The sequence below is a fragment of the Felis catus genome, chromosome A1 (assembly GCF_018350175.1).
Source record: "Felis catus isolate Fca126 chromosome A1, F.catus_Fca126_mat1.0, whole genome shotgun sequence".
In the NCBI taxonomy this organism is placed as follows: Eukaryota; Metazoa; Chordata; class Mammalia; order Carnivora; family Felidae; genus Felis; species Felis catus.
The window spans coordinates 177,179,415-177,197,436 of record NC_058368.1 but is presented as its reverse complement, the minus strand read 5'-3'; the positions used below and the strand labels follow the sequence as shown (position 1 = coordinate 177,197,436).

The 18,022-nt window shown below is 37.8% G+C and overlaps 1 protein-coding gene across 8 annotated transcripts in view; it reads right to left on the bottom strand.

Moving 5' to 3' along the window:
- The window catches only part of FBXW11 (F-box and WD repeat domain containing 11), a 122,727-nt gene that overhangs the window by 83,327 nt on the left and 21,378 nt on the right, over nt 1-18,022 (bottom strand). For 3 of the 8 annotated variants that reach the window (XM_006927920.5, XM_045035538.1, XM_023259633.2), the window contains one exon: nt 1,603-1,704. The exons of 3 other annotated variants lie outside the window; for them this stretch is intronic. In XM_006927920.5, the coding sequence (XP_006927982.1) occupies nt 1,603-1,704 (102 nt within the window). Of the gene's footprint in view, nt 1-1,602; nt 1,705-17,048; nt 17,226-18,022 lie in introns of those variants that run through there. 2 more of the 8 variants (XM_045035547.1, XM_045035557.1) reach the window with 1 other exon arrangement.

The window sequence follows — 18,022 nt, the reverse complement described above, 5'->3', positions numbered from 1 at the left end:
CAAAATAATGTTACTAAAATATATTGAATAATGCTTCCCATTGGTCAATTACTTTTAACCAAATTCAATAAAAAGAATTTGCGCTTCAATCTGCACAACAATTCTTCCCCTACTTATATTTCTGGAAAAAAACTCAATCACTCCACCGAAAATTAACTTTAACATTCAAGTAAGCATTTTCAGAAAAACAGAGACACTGTTACTACAAGGCAAATATCCATTATTTAGCACCAAGGAGAGTACATGCGACAATGTCTGCTATTTCAAGAACATTTTTGTTAAAGCTACATTGCATGCAGGGAAGCTGCTTTTCCAAAGGTAAATGCACACCACGCTGGAGCCTCACTGAAACATCCGATCCCTGGACCCTGAAGAGCTGTATTGCCTTTTTATGCACACTCCTATAACAACTGGATCTTACACTGAACTTACTCTCTAGTTAATTGTGTTAATGAGGTTCCAGTCGAGTTTTCTAAAGAAAGCAATCTGAATCAATAACCACACTAATGCTACTCAGAATGTTTGCTAGTAAGTAAATAAAATACACAATCCCAATGTGAAAGAAGTTCTTCTCCCTCCTTGCTTCCCCGCTCCATTTAGAGACTGTAAACATGAATAGAAAGATAACCTTGAGAACAGTAAAGTCATCCATGCCATCGATAATATCCCTCTAACTCATTTCCTGATTTTACAGTGTTTTCCTAAAACAGGGCAGTCTCCACAGGATACCAGGAATTTCATAATGCTTTTTAAAGATATAATAAACTGTGTGGAATATGCAGTGATGAAAACTAAATATTGCTACTGAAACCATACTTAATTAAATACACGTTTCCTCTAAACAGAGTTTCCCCAATAAAGCCACAACGTTTTCTGCCCTGGCTCCCTACGATTCCATCCCAACGAGTGCAAGAGTGCAATCCGGCCACACTGCTGCTGACAGTTTTTTTTCCTGAGCAACCCTCCCCACCCTCAAAAAAGTTTTACTTTTATCTGTGGAATTCTCTGCCAGCCTCGGCCTGGAAACCTGGGTGGACCCTGAGGACAGGTGTCAGATCTGGCCTTTGGGAGGTGGCCCAAACCGACAGTTATTGGCAGCATAAAGCTGTGACCTTCAATGAACTTCAATTTGAGGTTTTATACAATTAGGGATTCCCTCCCCACTCCTTTTTTGAAGGAGGGAGTGAAAGCATGCCAAAAGATGAGTTTCAAAATAGAAAAATCAGCACTTGAATTATGAAACCCTCCCAACTCAACAAAGAACTGTTAAAAGTAGCCAAATGGAAATTATCAGGGTTTTGTGGGCACATGCACAACTATTAAACATAAGAATCAGAACTTCAAGGTAGGGAGGAGGGGAGAATAAAAAGCAGGAGCAGAAAAAGAGGAGTAGAACAGGGCCCAGCCAAAGACCCATTTTCTCAGAAGGGCCCCTCTTGGTACTAAACTCCTTCATGGGGGGCACCCAGGCTGGAGAAAAGCAGAGGGTTACACAGAACATTTAGCAGACTTAACATTGGATTAAACACACTACTGCAAGTTTCAACAAATGTTCATGGCATACGTAAAAAACACATTTACAACAAGAAAGAAGAGAGGCACCTGGAGACATCTGACACTGGGCATGCTCTGCAGGCAACTCAGTGCGCACATGCTCTCTACCAGGTTGGCGCAGCCTAGCCACAAAGACCTTGGCACAGAACACTGCAGGATGACAAAAAGGAAGGAAGAGAAGAAGCAGTTAGAGGCCGCAACAAATCACTCCTTCACACAGGCAACTTGAATGTTAGTCGGGCAGGGGATGCACCCGTGGCAGTTTGGAGGTCAGGGGTGGTGGTCCTAGACAACTTACTGAAACCCTGGGAGAGGGCCCACTTTCTGTCCTACAGAAAGGAGGTTTCTGCTGCCAACCGCGAATTCCTCAGGACACAGTGAACAGAATCAAGAGGGAGAGAGAGAATGTTTAAATGGAAACCCACTAGAGGGAACTGTGAAAGTTGAGTGCACAAGATTAGGGGTGAGACTGTGACTATAACTTCATAAAAGTAACGGTTTCTAGTCTGCGTCATAGAATTATAACTCCCATCATTACCATCACTTACTATGTGCCTGGGACTTTAAACGTGTTTTCTAATTCCCACACCACAGTAAAGAAACTGAGGCTCAGAGGTTAAATCATTTGCACAAGGACACACAGCAAAGGAGTGGAAAGCCAGAATTTCAAATCTTCGTTTGTCTGCTATTAAACCCACATGAATTCTACAAGACTATGATGCTTCTATTGTAAAACCACCTGAATTTTTATCATGTAGATACAGTTTTGCACTTCCCTAAATAAAAATCACAGGACATCTACAGACATAAGGCAAAAGGAATAAGAAAGATGAGTGATAGATTGATAGACACAGGCAATAAAAGAGCTGATTAAAAACACATCTGATTTTCAGTGACACCCACACCTCTGCCCTCCAAAGAAAAAACTTTGGAATATGATGATATTGATTTTAGACTTTGTTTACAAAGTTCATTTGACACAAGTAAGAATTTAAAGGTTTGTTTCATTTACCCATTCCCATTCTCTTTCAAAAACTTGCTGGTTTTAAAGGAATTAAGAAAAAAGGGAAATATAAAAATGAATATAGGCATTGTGGCTAGTATTTTTAAGCCATTAGATTATATACTGTACTCAATAAGTACTTTTTTTGGCAGATCTAAGGTCAATGAATTCACTGTGGCAAAAACAACAACCATGCAAAAAAAAAAAATTTTTTTTTTAACTGAAGGTGGGTGTTTGGATTCAACCAAAATACTCCAGAAGTCTTAGACTCAACATCATAAACTTGTTTACCCTAGCTATAATTAGGATGGTCAGACATCCTCATTTTCCTTGGACAGTCCAGGTTTACACTTGTTGTCCCAGAATAACTTTCATTCTCAGAAGTGTTCTGGTTTGGGAGACAAATTCTGTGGTCACCCCAATTATATTATAAACAAAGTCAGCTATGCTTGAAACCAAATAAACCTGGGCTCCTATCCAGCATCTGCCACTTACTAGCTACATCTCACCTACAATTTAGCTAGAGTATTGAGATTATTTAGAAAAGGCATTTAAAGAATACAACACCAGAGGAACCAAACAGAATAAAAACTTGAGCAGCTTTTTGGTAACAACAAAAATGCCATACATTTCCAACATGTGCCTCAACTCCAAAGTTTACCAGAGACAATACAGAAATCTATCACTGATACTCCAGGCACACATTTTGTTACCCCAACCCTTTTGCAGAGTGCCACAAAAGATGCTGAATAAATATCTGTATAATAAAAATAGCTGCCATTTATCAAGTCCTTCTCATACACTAAACAGCTGACATAGTAAACCCTTACAAGAGTTTTACTCTTTTAAGGGAGGTATTATTCCATTTTACAGATGAGGAATCTGAGGATCAGCAAAGGAGCACTTAATTTACTCAAATAGCAACTTGTTCAAGGTACAAGAAAACAAGGGCTATGGGGCGTCTGGATGGCTCAGTCGGTTAAGCCTCGGACTTTGGCTCAGGTGGTGATATCAAGGTTCGTGAATTCAAGCCCCACGTCAGGCTCAGAGCCTGGGGCCTGCTTCTCTCTCTGCCCCTCCCCTGCTCGCTCGCTTGCTCGCTCACTCGCTGGCTCTCTCTCTCTCAAAAATAAACATTAAAAAAAAAAAAGCTAACACAAGAAAACAAGGGCTAACTGGTGGCAAAATTAGGACTAGAAGTTAATCCTGTCTGACTCTAAGCAAACTCATTTTCCTTCCACTAAAACTATTCAGAGATATCTAGTAAATGCTTATTAAAAGAATACTTACATCAGCATGCATCAGAAGTAGATGGGCAGAGAAAAGACCCAGACACAATACATTTGTACACACTGCTTACATCAATTATTTAAATTAAATAAACTCAATATCCCCATAGTTCAATTTAAGTTTCTTTTTTGGAATCTTTAACCAAATCACAGAATCACTTAGATCTGAGTATACAGTTTAAGGATTACACCTGGATTCAGCAATTGATACCAAATTAACACCAAAGCTCACCAGCAAACCAATTTTCATTTATTCCACAAAAAATAGGTTCCAGAGCTCGCAAGGTTTAATATGTATTTGACTCAAAGAGTAAAACTATGAAGGCCTAAGAATACTATACCCTGATCAGATTCTGCTAATGCCTTGGGATCCAAAACTTAAAAAAGGTGGGGGCGGGGAGGAGACACATTTTCACATTTAATAAACCAAAGAATCACAAAGAACTGGAAGACAATTTAGTCCATACTTCCACCCCTAATTTTAGAAGAAACTAAAGCCCAAAAAGAAAAATAATGATCTTCCCAAGGTTAGGAAACCGTCAAATGACCTAATACTTAAAAATATATGGAAAACAATATAAAGAAAATTTCCTGAGAACTTAACTTCAAAATATTAACCATTTAGTACTGTTTTTAAAAGTTTGATATTGAAATTGTACATTCAGGGAAATATAAGGACACTTTCAAGATCTAATTTCCAAGAATTTACCTTTATAACATCTATGAAGGACATTGTGGGATACAGAGTAATGCCAATATTTATTAAAGGTATTAGAACTGCTTTATTTTCACTCTTAATTACCTTGAAGCTAAGAGACCAACCACAGTGCTGAAAAAGTCTTTACTCAACAGAAAATGCCACTCTAGAAAATACACCCATTTTTAATAAGGATGTACCTGCTAGTCTAAACAAGGTTCCTCTTAAGTGTAGTGACCAAAAAGACATTGACGTAATTTGAAAACAATGGAAAAAACTAAAAGTTCCACATTTATCAACCTAAGAGCATTAAAATGCAGCTAGGACCACAGGCGTAATTGATTCTTGAAGATTCCAATCTTAAATTTAGGGACGTGGATAGAAACCTATGTTGACTATTATGGAATAACTATTATCTATCATTCTTCAACAGAATAAAGATTTCTTCCTGTGAGCTATATTCAAAATGTACAGACTATTGTCTTTTTTTTTTTTAAGATTATTGGTTTCTCTATAAACTTAAGGAACACTATCTATTAAAATATATCTCAAGAAGTTACCCTAACACTGTGGGTATTTACCGATTTTAACAAATGCTTATTGACCTACTTATTAGGCCAACAACAATACAAACTAAGCCTCTTTCCTCTTGAGACTTTAGCCTCAAGCTCAAGAGAAACCCACTGGGTCACAATGGGAACACTTAACAGAGGCTTTTTAGGGGTAGAAAACCCCCAAGAAATGTTTGCTCTAATTTCACATTTAGCTATTTGCAATGACTAGTATACTAATTTAGGATTATCCATAAAGAATAGGAAATGATTCACAAAGTGTTCTAATATTAACAGCAAATACTCAATTAGATTGATTATATTTGCAGTTCTATAGCCAAAGAAAATAGCAGTAGTCAAGGGAATAGAGAATGTTTATTAATTTTGTCATATCCACTGTATAATCAAAAACCAAAATCAAGGGCGCCTGGGTGGCTCAATTGGTTAAGCGTCCAACTTCGGCTCAAGTCATGATCTTACAGTTCGTGAGTTCAAGCCCTGCATTGGGCTCTGTGCTGACAGCTCTGAGCCTGGAGCCTGCTTCAGACTCTGTGTCTCCCTCTCTCTCTCTGCCCCTCCCCCTTCACATGCACGCGCACACACTCTCTCTCTCTCTCAAAAATATATAATCATCAAAAAAATTTTTTTAAAAATCAGGGCCATCATGGTGAGAAATACTGTAAGTAAAGACAAGAAGAATAACAGCTTTTGGCATTTTTCAAAAGCAAAAAGTTATTAAAAGAGGTAGGAGAGAAATGTCCTAGTCTCTCTTCCTATTGCCATAGGAACCACAAATCAAAAGGAAAAAGTAGCTGCAGGCACCTTGTCTTCTAATTGGCTGGCTTGAAGGAGAACTCACAAAAGCTAACTTTGGTCTGTTTCTAGATGGGATTGTTTTGAATATCCTGCCCTGATTCCTTCTCAAAGAGGCAATTCTTTTAAAAGCTACCCAAAGAGGTATTTTATGTCAATGGTCTCTCTAATGTCACTCTGATTCAGAAGTATGCCTTATTTTCTACATTTTTATAAATATATATTTAGGGGTTTTCTATAAATCCTCTAATTTCTTTTCTTTAAACCACCTCCCACAGAATCATTACCAGCCTCATCTAACTCCTATCATCATGCTTGGGATAACCAATAGAGTAGCTTAAATACTATTTCGTTCAACAAACAACTTATATCTGCAGACAGAAAAGCAATTAAGAAATTCTCTCTTGTCCGGGAGTTCAAAGGAGGGAATTTTGAGAATGTGCAGTGTAACACACACACACACACACACACACACACACACACACACACACACACACAGATTTAACCCGCCCAAAGGAGAAGGATGCCTAAACTAAGCCATAAAGGATGAGTAGGAGGCAGCCAGGGTAAAAAGAGAAAGAAAGACATTCCAGGCAGCATAAATAGCATAAGCAGAGCCAAAGAGCTAAGAAATGGCACATCCTACTCAAAGATCTGCAATTAATTTAGCATTACTGAAGTATTTCAGTACAAGATGGGGAAAGCGGAAAGGCCAAATCACAGAGGTCTTTCATAAACCCTTCTATCAAACTTGGACTTCATCCTGTAGGACAACAGCTCTCATACTGTGTGCTGTATAACTCACCAGTAAACAACCAAAACTCCCCAAGTGTGCGGTCCAATTCTTTATCAACATGTGCAAGTTTTTTTTTCCAGCAACTCAGCATACATACTGTTTCAAACACATCTGTCAAAAAGGGATAGAAGCAGAACATGCAACATACTGGCAAGGGTGGGGGTAAGGTTCTTAGACTCAAAGGTGGGGACAAAGCAGAATATCAAGCCAAAGCCAAGCCAACTCAAGCCAGCATCAGAGAAAGATCTATGTTTTCAGGCACATGTGGGAAGCATCTGCCACATGCAAGAATGGAGAAAAAAGAATTCTGCTCAATAGTAACCCAAATAAAGAGATAAAGAGAGGAAGTCAATGGTATAAAAACCATGTATGTTTTTATAGATATTGTGAAATAAGAGCGTTTTGATTTTTTAATGCCTTCAAGTGAGACATCAAAAACTTTAGAGTTCAAAACACTGCTAGAGTCAATGAGGAGACAACTGTTAAACCGTTTTAAGCAGAGAGGAACGACTCCTGGTAGCTGGAGAGAAGCATGTTGAAGAGAAGTTAGAAACAGAAGTCTCTTGAAGAACCTACAAGACAGTCTCTCGTTTTTATTTTACAACCAATACAAAGTTCTTCCAGCCAGGCTGCAAAGAGTGGATACAAGGGCCAGCACTTACCTTTGGAAGTACATACCTACAGTCAATTTTCATAACACAGTCTAGGTTCTTTTTTTCCTAATAAAATTTCCACTATGCCCTACTGATAGGACAGGATATAAAACAGAGAGTGCCATGATAATGAAATGAGGGCTACCAAATAACAGAAGTGAAATAAAAGCTCCATTTTATGGTTACCATTTGGCCATGACACTCTCCACTGGGAATCTCTATCCAGGAGTGGGGATTTGGTCCTGAAGAATCATACAATAGGCAGGCTCAAGGAGATTATGTAACTCTCTCTCTAAACATGGATGTGAAAGCTACAGAGTATCCATTCTTTCAGTTGGAGGCTGTCCTCACCTCAAAGCAAATAAAGCAAGTATTAAAAGTCATCCAAATTAGGAACTATCCTTATTGTGTCCGAATTCTCAGACTACTGCTTTTCAAGAAGCAGCAGCTGTAATGAAAATAGAGCCACAGAAAGCTTTTAAAAGCATCTCCTAAGATTCAAAACCTAGGCTTCTACTGTTAAAATGTTTGACAGCAAACTACAAGAGCAAACTCCACCAAAAATTGTATTACTTTTAAAACCAAGAACCATAATTCAGTAATCAGGTTGTAGAATAAAAGTTAACTCATGATTTAAAGGCATTCACCAAAGCCCTTTGAAGAACTGAATACTAGTCCAATGCCTCCATGTGTGAAAGACTTTCTTTTCCTTATAATGGTATTTTATTATAGCAGAATTTGATGGTATAAACTATATGACATAACTAAGAAAGTTACTGCTTTAATTGTTAACAACTGTATGGTAGAACTCCGTATTTATAAACAATATACCACAGAGCATCTTCAGGCTGGGATATATGTTAAAAGAAGAAAAGGGTATGAGGAAGAGGCCACAGTGGAAGGAGGAAGAAAAAAAAAAGAAGGGTGAGGAAACCTGATACTATCTGCAAGTTTTAGAGCTTCAAATTTAAACAAACAGCAGTGAAATCAGGACTCAAAGCCAGAGCCCAGACTTTCCTTAAGCCCTACAATAATTTTAAAAACAAATATTTTAATGTCCAGGAAATGATCTCATCTTGAATGATTATCTAAAATGAGAGACCAGAACTTGCAGCTAATAAAATTAAAATAGATCTCTGCAGATTTATCTTTGGTAGACAGATGAAGGTAATTTTTCTTTTTGAATTTTTATTCATTCATATTTTCTGATTTTTCTCCAATGAACATCGAGTACTTATAACAGTTTAACACTACATTGCATAATTTTAAGTGATGTTTTATTTTGTTTAATTGTAAGTTGTTATACATTATAAACAGTAATTTGACAACTTAAATAAAAACAAATTCTTTTCCGAAGAATGAGTTAAGTCCATTTTTAACAACTGTAGTTTACAGTTGTGTTAAGATGCTGGAATGGTGGAAAAATATTTTTTACCTAGTGACCCTCAGAAATAGCAGTACACCTCAAAATGATTAACACCTTATTCATGAGTAACTCCACAGGTAAAAAGGCATCCTTGTCCACTTAACAACTACCACCCAGCATTCAAAAATGTCCCCAGGTTTTTCAGAGCTCTCACAGAAGCTGGAAAGGAGGATTAGATATATGAATGGGGGGAGCAAAATCTCTATTCTAAGCAGCATGACAGAGAACAGGATGTAACAAAGTCATCTACTTCCGGCAGAGCCACAAGGGTCCTCAGTTGTACTAGGCCCAGTATCAGATTCAGCTGCCAAGAAGGAACAGTCTCCCCCAGCAAGCTCCAGGTCGGATCAGTCTGAACCCAATCCCAATGGGGTTTATCCAAGATCCACAAATCCTGAGACAGGAGAGAATTAAACACTAAGATTAAGTACATCTGAGCCTTTGTCAATTAGCATCTGTGGTCCAATAAGGAAGGTTATTCAGGACTAGGGGAGACCACCAAACTACAAGCTTAACCTCATTTTCAATGAAAATGATAAATGTAAATGAAAATTTACCAAAAAAGGATAAAGTGGGAGGGGGATGCACGTTCATATTTTCAAAGTGCCTACTATGTGCCACACACTGTACTGTGATCTCATTAACTCTCATACCACCTCTGGCCAGACAGGTACCTTAGCTTTAAAGAGGAAGAAACTGGGGCGCGTGGGTGGCTCAGTCACGGTCTCACGGCTCGTGAATTCAAGCCCCGCGTCAGGCTCTGTGCTTACAGCTCAGAGCCTGGAGCCTACTTCGAATTCTGTGTGTGTCTCTCTCTCTGCCTCTCTCCTACTCACACTCTGTCTCTCTCTCAAAAAATAAACATAAAAAGTAAAAAAAAATAAAGAGGAAGAAACTGAAGACAAGACACAGCAAATAACTGGCGAGAGGTCAAAAGTGCAGATTTGCAATTCTATCTGACTCCAAAATCCCTGCTTTCTTCCCTAAACTATACTGCCTCTCATTTCCTTTGCTTGCCATTAAACTCCCTGGAGCAGCAATTTCCTCTAATCTACTTGCAAATTTTATCTACTTGTTACCCATCTATACAACCTCTCCTGTGCAACTTATCAATACATACTCAATACTTGAAAAACAGGTACATCATTGTCTCAGCAATTTCAAGTGTGGAAAATTAAATTATGGACAAAAATAAAGACATGTCCAAAAATATAGCTAAGAATATGTTCATCACATCACTGTCATTACAGCAAAGGAAAAAATGCCCAACAATAGAGATTGGTTATATGAATTACAGACCATCCAGAAGACAGAATATTATGTGTCCACCAAATAAAAATCCTGTTGTAGGAGTATATTTATTGAGCCAGAAGGAAGTTTACAATATATGGAAAGTTAACAGACACTGAAAAAGTTCAAGAAATATGAAGTGAATAAAGGCTACAAATCAGGACTTTCGTAATGATCCCATTTTTACTTAATAAAACATAAAATATATATAAAATATCCAGAAGTAAATACAGATGATGTTTACTTTACTTTTTCTTTCTTTCTTTTTTTTTTTTTTTTTTTTTGGTCCACTATAGATTTTCAGATGCAGTTGACAGACAATGGGCAACACAGTACTCTGGTTTCTTAATCCTCTCTCTTCCAGGCCACCTCCAAACACAGGAACTGTCACTTCCCCACTGTTACTTACGGAACTGGTCATCGCAACTTGTCCCCCTGATTCTGGCCTATTACCCTTCAATGAAGGTGGAGAACAGGTGGGGTTAAGCTAGGTCTCAGAATTTAGCTGCACTGTGAGATAAGACACTAACCTAAATTCATTTCAATGCCTGAGGCTTCTAGACAGCTAACTAAGGGAACACAGCAAAAAAAAAAAAAAAAAACCTCTTAAGTACAGGTGTTCTGTCTTACAACGCTGCCACCTCCATGTATCCGACAACCCATACTCCATGACATCTGAGAGGACTTGCGGGTAAGAGACCTAAAACCTCACCTCATGTTTTCGACATCATCTGAGACCTGCGGGACACCTGATTTCATTATCTACACCACAGCACCAAACCCCACTCTGAGTTAATCCAACTTCCCATTCCAAACGTAGGGGTTGGCTGCATCCCTTCCTAGTCCTATCAACTCTCACAAGCCAAAAAAACTTTAATCAGAGAACTTGTGAACATGTCTGCACAACAAGGTCTGATTGCTATATGACACACTGAACCAAAATCCTTGACCTATTTTCATGAGAGTTCAAAGTTCATCATGTTTCTAAAAGACCATTAGAACATACAGAAAGGGAAAACTTTTTTCCCTGATATAATGGATATTCTCATTTTTTTCTAGGAAGAGATATCATTTTCAGGAAGATGATATGACTTATATCTACTCTCAATGGGTCTGACTCAATTACAGTCAGACCACACCACAATCATATTGGAACTTTTTCATTTTAAACTGATTATTTATTCAAAAAGGCTTACTGAGCATACCAGTACACTAACTGCCTCAATAGACACAAGAATTCTCAAAACTAAATATTCTGGGATTAAAATTCTTTCTGGAAATAAAGCTATACTATTTCCCAGTTCACTAAAGAAGACAGCTAAATTCCTAAAGAAGTATAAAATATTTTAAAGAAATGCAGTTTCACAGCTTTTAAGAGTATTAAAACCGGGGCGCCTGGGTGGCTCGGTCAGTTGAGCGTCCGACTTCAGCTCAGGTCATGATCTCACGGTTCGTGGGTTTGAGCCCCGCGTCGGGCTCTGTGCTGGCAGCTCAGAGCCTGGAGCCTGTTTCAGATTCTGTGTCTCCCTCTTTCTCTGCCCCTCCCCTGCTCATGCTCTCTCTCTGTCTCAAAAAAAATAAATAAACATTAAAAAAAAATCTTTTAAAAAAAAGAGTATTAAAACCTAAACCCTACTAACTAATGGTATTTTAAAAACACCAAAATACAAAAAAAAAAAAAAAAAAAAAAAAAAACCTTCCAAAGACTTTCAAAGCTTTCACCATCTAATATGCTTCCTGTTTCATTATTAACTCTGAAAAAGCATCTATAGAATGATAGTTGGTCCTATAAAGAAATCTTTTCAATTCAGACCTTACACCCTGTAAACAAGCCCTCTAACATTTTCTAAACACTGCTGATTTCTCAAATGTATACTTACTTTCAGAGACCTAACCAGCCAAGTTAGTAGAGTCTCAGTGTTTAAAACTTTATACATACACAAACACAATCAACTGTGTATTGACTGACTTAGAAAACAATGGTAATTGGGGCGCCTGAATGGCTCAATTGGTTAAGCGTTTGACTTTGGATCTCAGCTCAGGCCATGGTCCCAGGGTCATGGGATTGAGCCCGAGCTGGGCACTGCCCTGACAGCACAGAGCCAGCTTGGAATATTCTCTTCTCTTCTCTTCTCTTCTCTTCTTTCTCTCTCTCTCCCCCCCTCTCCCCCCCCCTTTTCCCTCTTGCACACTCCCACTCTCTCTCAAAATAAATTTAAAAACTTAAAAAAAAAGAAAAGAAAACAATGGCAATCAAAATTTTGCTTCTTTAGCTAGGAAGAGCACAAAGAGTTGTCAAAGCTAACCTATAAAGGGTCACATTTTATCATCCCTTAATTAAATTTATAGCAAACTTTACACTTGCTCTAGTTTCTCATGTAGTCCATTGTCCTCATATCCTAGGCTGACCTTGGTTTCAAATAAGAATGAAGTTATGTGCCTCACAATCCATTGGGCCCTGCGAACAAATGAATCTGTCTTTCAGCCAGGGGCTAGGGCTGCCTTAGTGAAGGATTCCTGCTGCTTGCTGCACAGCAAGGATGTCTTTGATTCCCTTCACACTGTCTGTTTCCTGCAGGCAACTGGGTAAGGAGAGTTCTCACTGCTTGAAGCCAGAGATTTCATTATATTCTGGAGCTGAAAGGGACTCTACAGAGCATTCTGTCCGTCTTCTTAAAATGCTTTTCTAGCCTAAGTCCTCTAAATCTCTCACATTGTGCTTTTGGTGCGCATCCTCTTGAAAGCACCTAGTCTCAACAGCAGATAATTACTGCTGAACACATGCTCCAGTAAGGTCAACCTGTACGTTTCAGACTCTTTTTGCAGGAGTACATATGAACATGGGTAGACGGTAGCACTCTGGGAGTCCTCACACAAAGTAATGAAGTCAAGATGGAAAGCCCAAATATAAGTTTAAGAGATACTGGACTTCTTTGTTCAACTTCACTGTTTTAATAACTTTATGAATGACTCAGCTATACGCAATCAGCCAAGATGTTCTACAAAGCACAGAACACAGATGTCACCATCATAATAAATTTTTCATTAACTCTGAGAGAATACAGAATTGAGAGGAAGATCAGAAAACAAATCTCAAAGGAACATTTCCTGCTGCATTTAAGAGGGGAAAAAAAATCCACAAGCCATATTTCTTTTAACTGGTGAGTTAAAATTCTACAAAGAAACAACAGAAACAGCTACTAAGATTGGGACGTAAATGAAAAAAGGCTCAAAAGGTGATATTACTCTGATGTTGAAAATAATCAAATTCCTAAGCCAAAAACTGGTCTATAAACCACAGGAAAATCTTAAAGTCATCAATTTTCTTTTAAAAAGTATACTTCATTTCCAGGAGTGTCTGGCTGGCTCAGTCGGTAGAGCATGCAACTCTTGATCTCAGGGTTGTAAGTTCAAGCCTCATGTTGGATGTAGAGATTACTTAAAAATAAAATCTTTAAGTGGCACCTGGGTGGCTCAAATCAGCTGAGCGTCCAACTCTTGATTTCAGCTCAGGTCATGATCTCACAGTTTGTGAGTTCAAGCCCTGCATTGGGCTCTGCACTGACAGCTTGGAACCTACTTGGCATTCTCTGTATTCCTCTCTCTCTCTCTCTCTCTCTCTCTCTCTCTCTCTGCCCCTCCCCACTCGCTCCCTCTCAAAAATAAACATTTACAAAAATAAAATCTTTAAATAAAAACAAAAATAAAATAAAAATTATAGTTTATTTCCAAAACAACTGTTATCTTTCCATAATAACATAAAAATAGAGAATTCTACAAGCAACTGGAAAGGCAATTTACCAATTTACAATGTGATATTTTGGGGTCACCAGGGTTGCTCAGTCGGCTAAGCATGGGACTTTGACCCAGGTCATGATCTCATAGTTCATGAGTTCGAGTCCCACATCAGGCTCTGCCATCAGCACAGAACACACTTTGGATCCTCTGTCCCCCTCCAACTTTGCCCCTCCCCCCCCCCACTCACTCTCTCAAAAATAAATAAACATTAAAAACTTCACAATGTAATATTTTTAAGTCCTTATAGTGCCTGTTCATAGTAGGAACTCCATAAATATTTGTTATCAAATAATTAACATGGAAAGTCCAGAAAGTTTACATGCAGGGCAAAAACCTGACTCAGGGGCCAGAGAAGAATGTGCTATAATTTTAAGGGGCTGATGGTGACATTTTGTTTTCTGCCCATATCTCCTAATCACAGCAATGAATTCAGAGGTGGGCACATGTTCTGCTTCGAATCCCAGGACCTCTATGGAAGCCACAAGAAAAGACATCTCTTTTCCCACTGAGCTTGAACATGAGACGATGAGAGCTGGAGGTGCTGATGCCCTCCTCATGCTACCACAAGGGAGAGTGTGGAGTTGGGTCACCAGGAGGTATCACTTTGCATCTGAGGAAGAAACCTGAATCCATAACTACCTCTGTATTTTTCGTATTACAAATTCCGTGTTTTGGCTTAAACCAGCTTTAAGTAGGCTTTTCGGCCACTTTAACTGGAAAGAACGGAAGAAACCTGAACTATTTAGTGTGAATACAACAGGCAAAACTCAAAAAAGATATCTGATATGGCCAAAGTTATAAAGACACCATATTCTGCTGGTGAAACATTCTGAAATTCTTATTTTCTTTCCTATAAAGTCACACTTTATTCTACTAATAAACAAAGGTTTTCAAAACTAAATGTCCCAAGAATATCTCATTTGTGTTCTACAACAGAGACTAGAGAACAAAAAACCTATATAACAGGATAAACGAATCAAAACTGTAAGAAAACTGTACAAAGAAGGCACAACAGAAAAAAATGAGTCCTGATTTTCTAATGAGCTCTGAAACCAAACACTGAGAAACCTGACCCACATCTTAGCAGGCACTTCATTCCAAATAAGCAATGAGACTGGCATTACTGAGTACAAACACCAAATAAATAAATAACCCTGGGGAAAGTAATATATTTGTCATCTAAAAATACAAAATTCCTGCAAACTGCTACAAAGAACACTATCGACAAGCAGAGCCTAATCTGTGCCCCTCCTATGATAATTGATCTTATTCTGTGCATTTTTACATTACTTTACTCCTTCCTTCATCTTATTTTCCTACATTTATTTTTCCTTTCATCTTCATTTTCCCACTTATTTTGTTTTTATGTTCCTACACTGTATGTGTCATTGTAATCATTCAAATTCTTTTTTTTAAATAAAGTTTAAGTATATACTAACAGTAGCAAAAGTCATTACATATCTGAATTGGGAAAAGGAGAAGGTTAAAAATAAAAACCTACAGGAATAATACTCTAATACTGATGGTCAATACCATAAATTGTGTCATCATCGTCCTTGGCAAAATTGACAACTACATGTAGACATGCCTGCCACCATACTGCTGCACTACCTACCATCAATAAATGATGCATTTTTTTTTTAATTATACAATTTTTAACTCAGAAAAACGTACATGCATGAGAGTCCTAGGTTTCTTCAAAACTCAGCTACTTGGAAAGAACAGAGAATATCACAAAAATAAGAAAGCACCATGGCACAGGAGAGCAAGCACGGGTTATGTTGTGTTTTGTTTTTTAACGAATACAGAATACACTGAACCTGAATCCAACAAACCTCTGGATTTAACTACCAATTTGCAAGAAATACCAAGAAGAGAATATGTAGACCTAAAGAGGATATAATCAGCAAAATCCAGAATTTGTAAAGTTACACACAACAAATGACCAACCCAGTTCTTCAATAAATATACAAGAAAAAAAAATGGGAGGGGCAATTTTTATAGATTAAAAAGATTTAAGAGGCTATTAACTATATGCAAGGTGTGAACCAAGTCTGGCCCCTAAACTGAAAAAAAAAACAATTATTAAAAAACCATTTATGAGAAAATCAAGATAATTCAATAGAGGGCAATACAATATACCTGACCAAAACTCCTCAGAACTGTCAACATCATCAAGAACAAAGTCTGAGAAATTGGCACAGCCAAGAAGAGCCTGAGGACACATGACCACTGAATGTTAAGATAGCATCCTGGATGGGATCCTGGAGCAAAAAAAGGACGTGAGGTTAAAAAAAAAAAAAAAAAAAGCTAAGGATACTTGCATAAACTATGGATTGTAGTTAATAATAAAACATCAATATTAGTTCATTAATTTTAACAAGTGTACCACACTGATGTAAGATGTTAATAGTGGGGAAAACTGCAAGGGGAGGGAAAATACATGAAATTCTGTACTGTCTGCTCAATTTTTCTGTAAATCTAAAATTATTCTAAAAAATTAAGTTTATTAATTCTAAAATTATTTCTGAGACAAGTAGGCAAATATAAACAGACTATTTGATAGCAAGGAATACTGGTAATGTTTTAGGTATAATAATGGAATTGTGTGCTCTGTGTGTGCTTTTAACAATCTTTTGCTTTGTTTTTAAAGTCCTCCTCTTTTACAGATGCATACTGAAGTATTCATGAATAAACAGATAAAGAGAAAAAGTTAAAAGGGTGGATTACAGGAACATTTCCCAAGGTTTAATATTCAAGGTGATTTTCAGTGGTATGTAAATGATGTTTTAATGTTTAATAGCCATATACTTCAATATATATTATAAAAAATAACTAGCACATCAAACCCATGATTTCATAGATTTTAATTGCTTAGGTAGGTTTTCCCTATGAAAAAATTTACTGAGGCTAAAAAAAAACCAAAAACACAAAAACAGAGGTGGGTTAAGATCCCAGGTTCAACACTATGTGACTTTAAGTGAGTCGGCTATTTAGAGGGCTAGAGAGGACAGCCTGCTACATCCAAAGCAGGCACCCAATAAGTATTAGCTCCTATGTTACTGATAAAAGCCAACCTAAAATTCCAACGAAGAAGTCACATACAGTAGGAAAGCCTGGAACTGAAGAGAATGAAGTAAGCAAGGAATGAGGGAGAGAAGAAAGCATGAAGGCTTACAAAGGCAGGAGGAGTCCAGGCTTTTCTCAGCCTTCTCTTCTCCATCTCTTCAAGCACCAACGCTGCTGCCCACCAAGAGCCTAGAGGCCCTGCGGCTCCTGAGGCTAACACTCCTCAAACGAACTTAAGTGATAGCTGGAGGTGCAGTTTCTCAAATCAGCAGAAGAGTGTTTTTCTCTACACAAGGGAAAGAACACAATGCTTTGTAGACACCGCAGATAAACAGATATAGATAAAACCCATTATGTGGCCTTCAGCAAAAAACAAAAACAAAAAAACAAAAAACCTCTCCTCTCCAGTCTCAGTTTCCTCACATGCTAAAATGTAGAAAATAAGCCTATCTTTCACTCAAAGTTATAGAAGGTTAAAAGGAATAACAGATGTAAATCTGGCATTTAACAAGTGCTAGCTCCCTCCCTCATTACTTTGACAAGAAGATAGAGAACTCTTGAATACAAGAAGTTGGGATGAAATGACAAAAATGACAGTCAAGAATAGCTCTTAGATTGCATCGGTTTTAAACCACAATAGAGGAAAAGAATTCTGGGGTCAGAAAGTTTGGGAAATGTTGGGAAACAAATTATTAAAATGACAACTATTAAGTGAATTTCCAAGAGGAGATTATATGAGGAATTTACCCAATTTACTTGACCTAAGGAACCAACTCCCAGGAATAGTGATCCTATTAGACAGACACACACACACACACACACACACACACACACACACACACACGGAAAGAGGAGGAGGAAAGAATCAGCAGTTACAACAGTTGACAAATCCTTCAGAATGACAGCTTAAGTATTAGCAAAATAATCTGGAGAGATTAGAAGTCAATAACAGATTTAGAAATCTGGTTTAGAGGCAGAGGGAAAGAAGGGATGCTTTTTGACCCCTGAAAGGAGTTTCTAATGCCGACGGTTTAATCTTCAGGATCAAGTCATTTAAAATTAAGAGATGATACTGAAACTGGA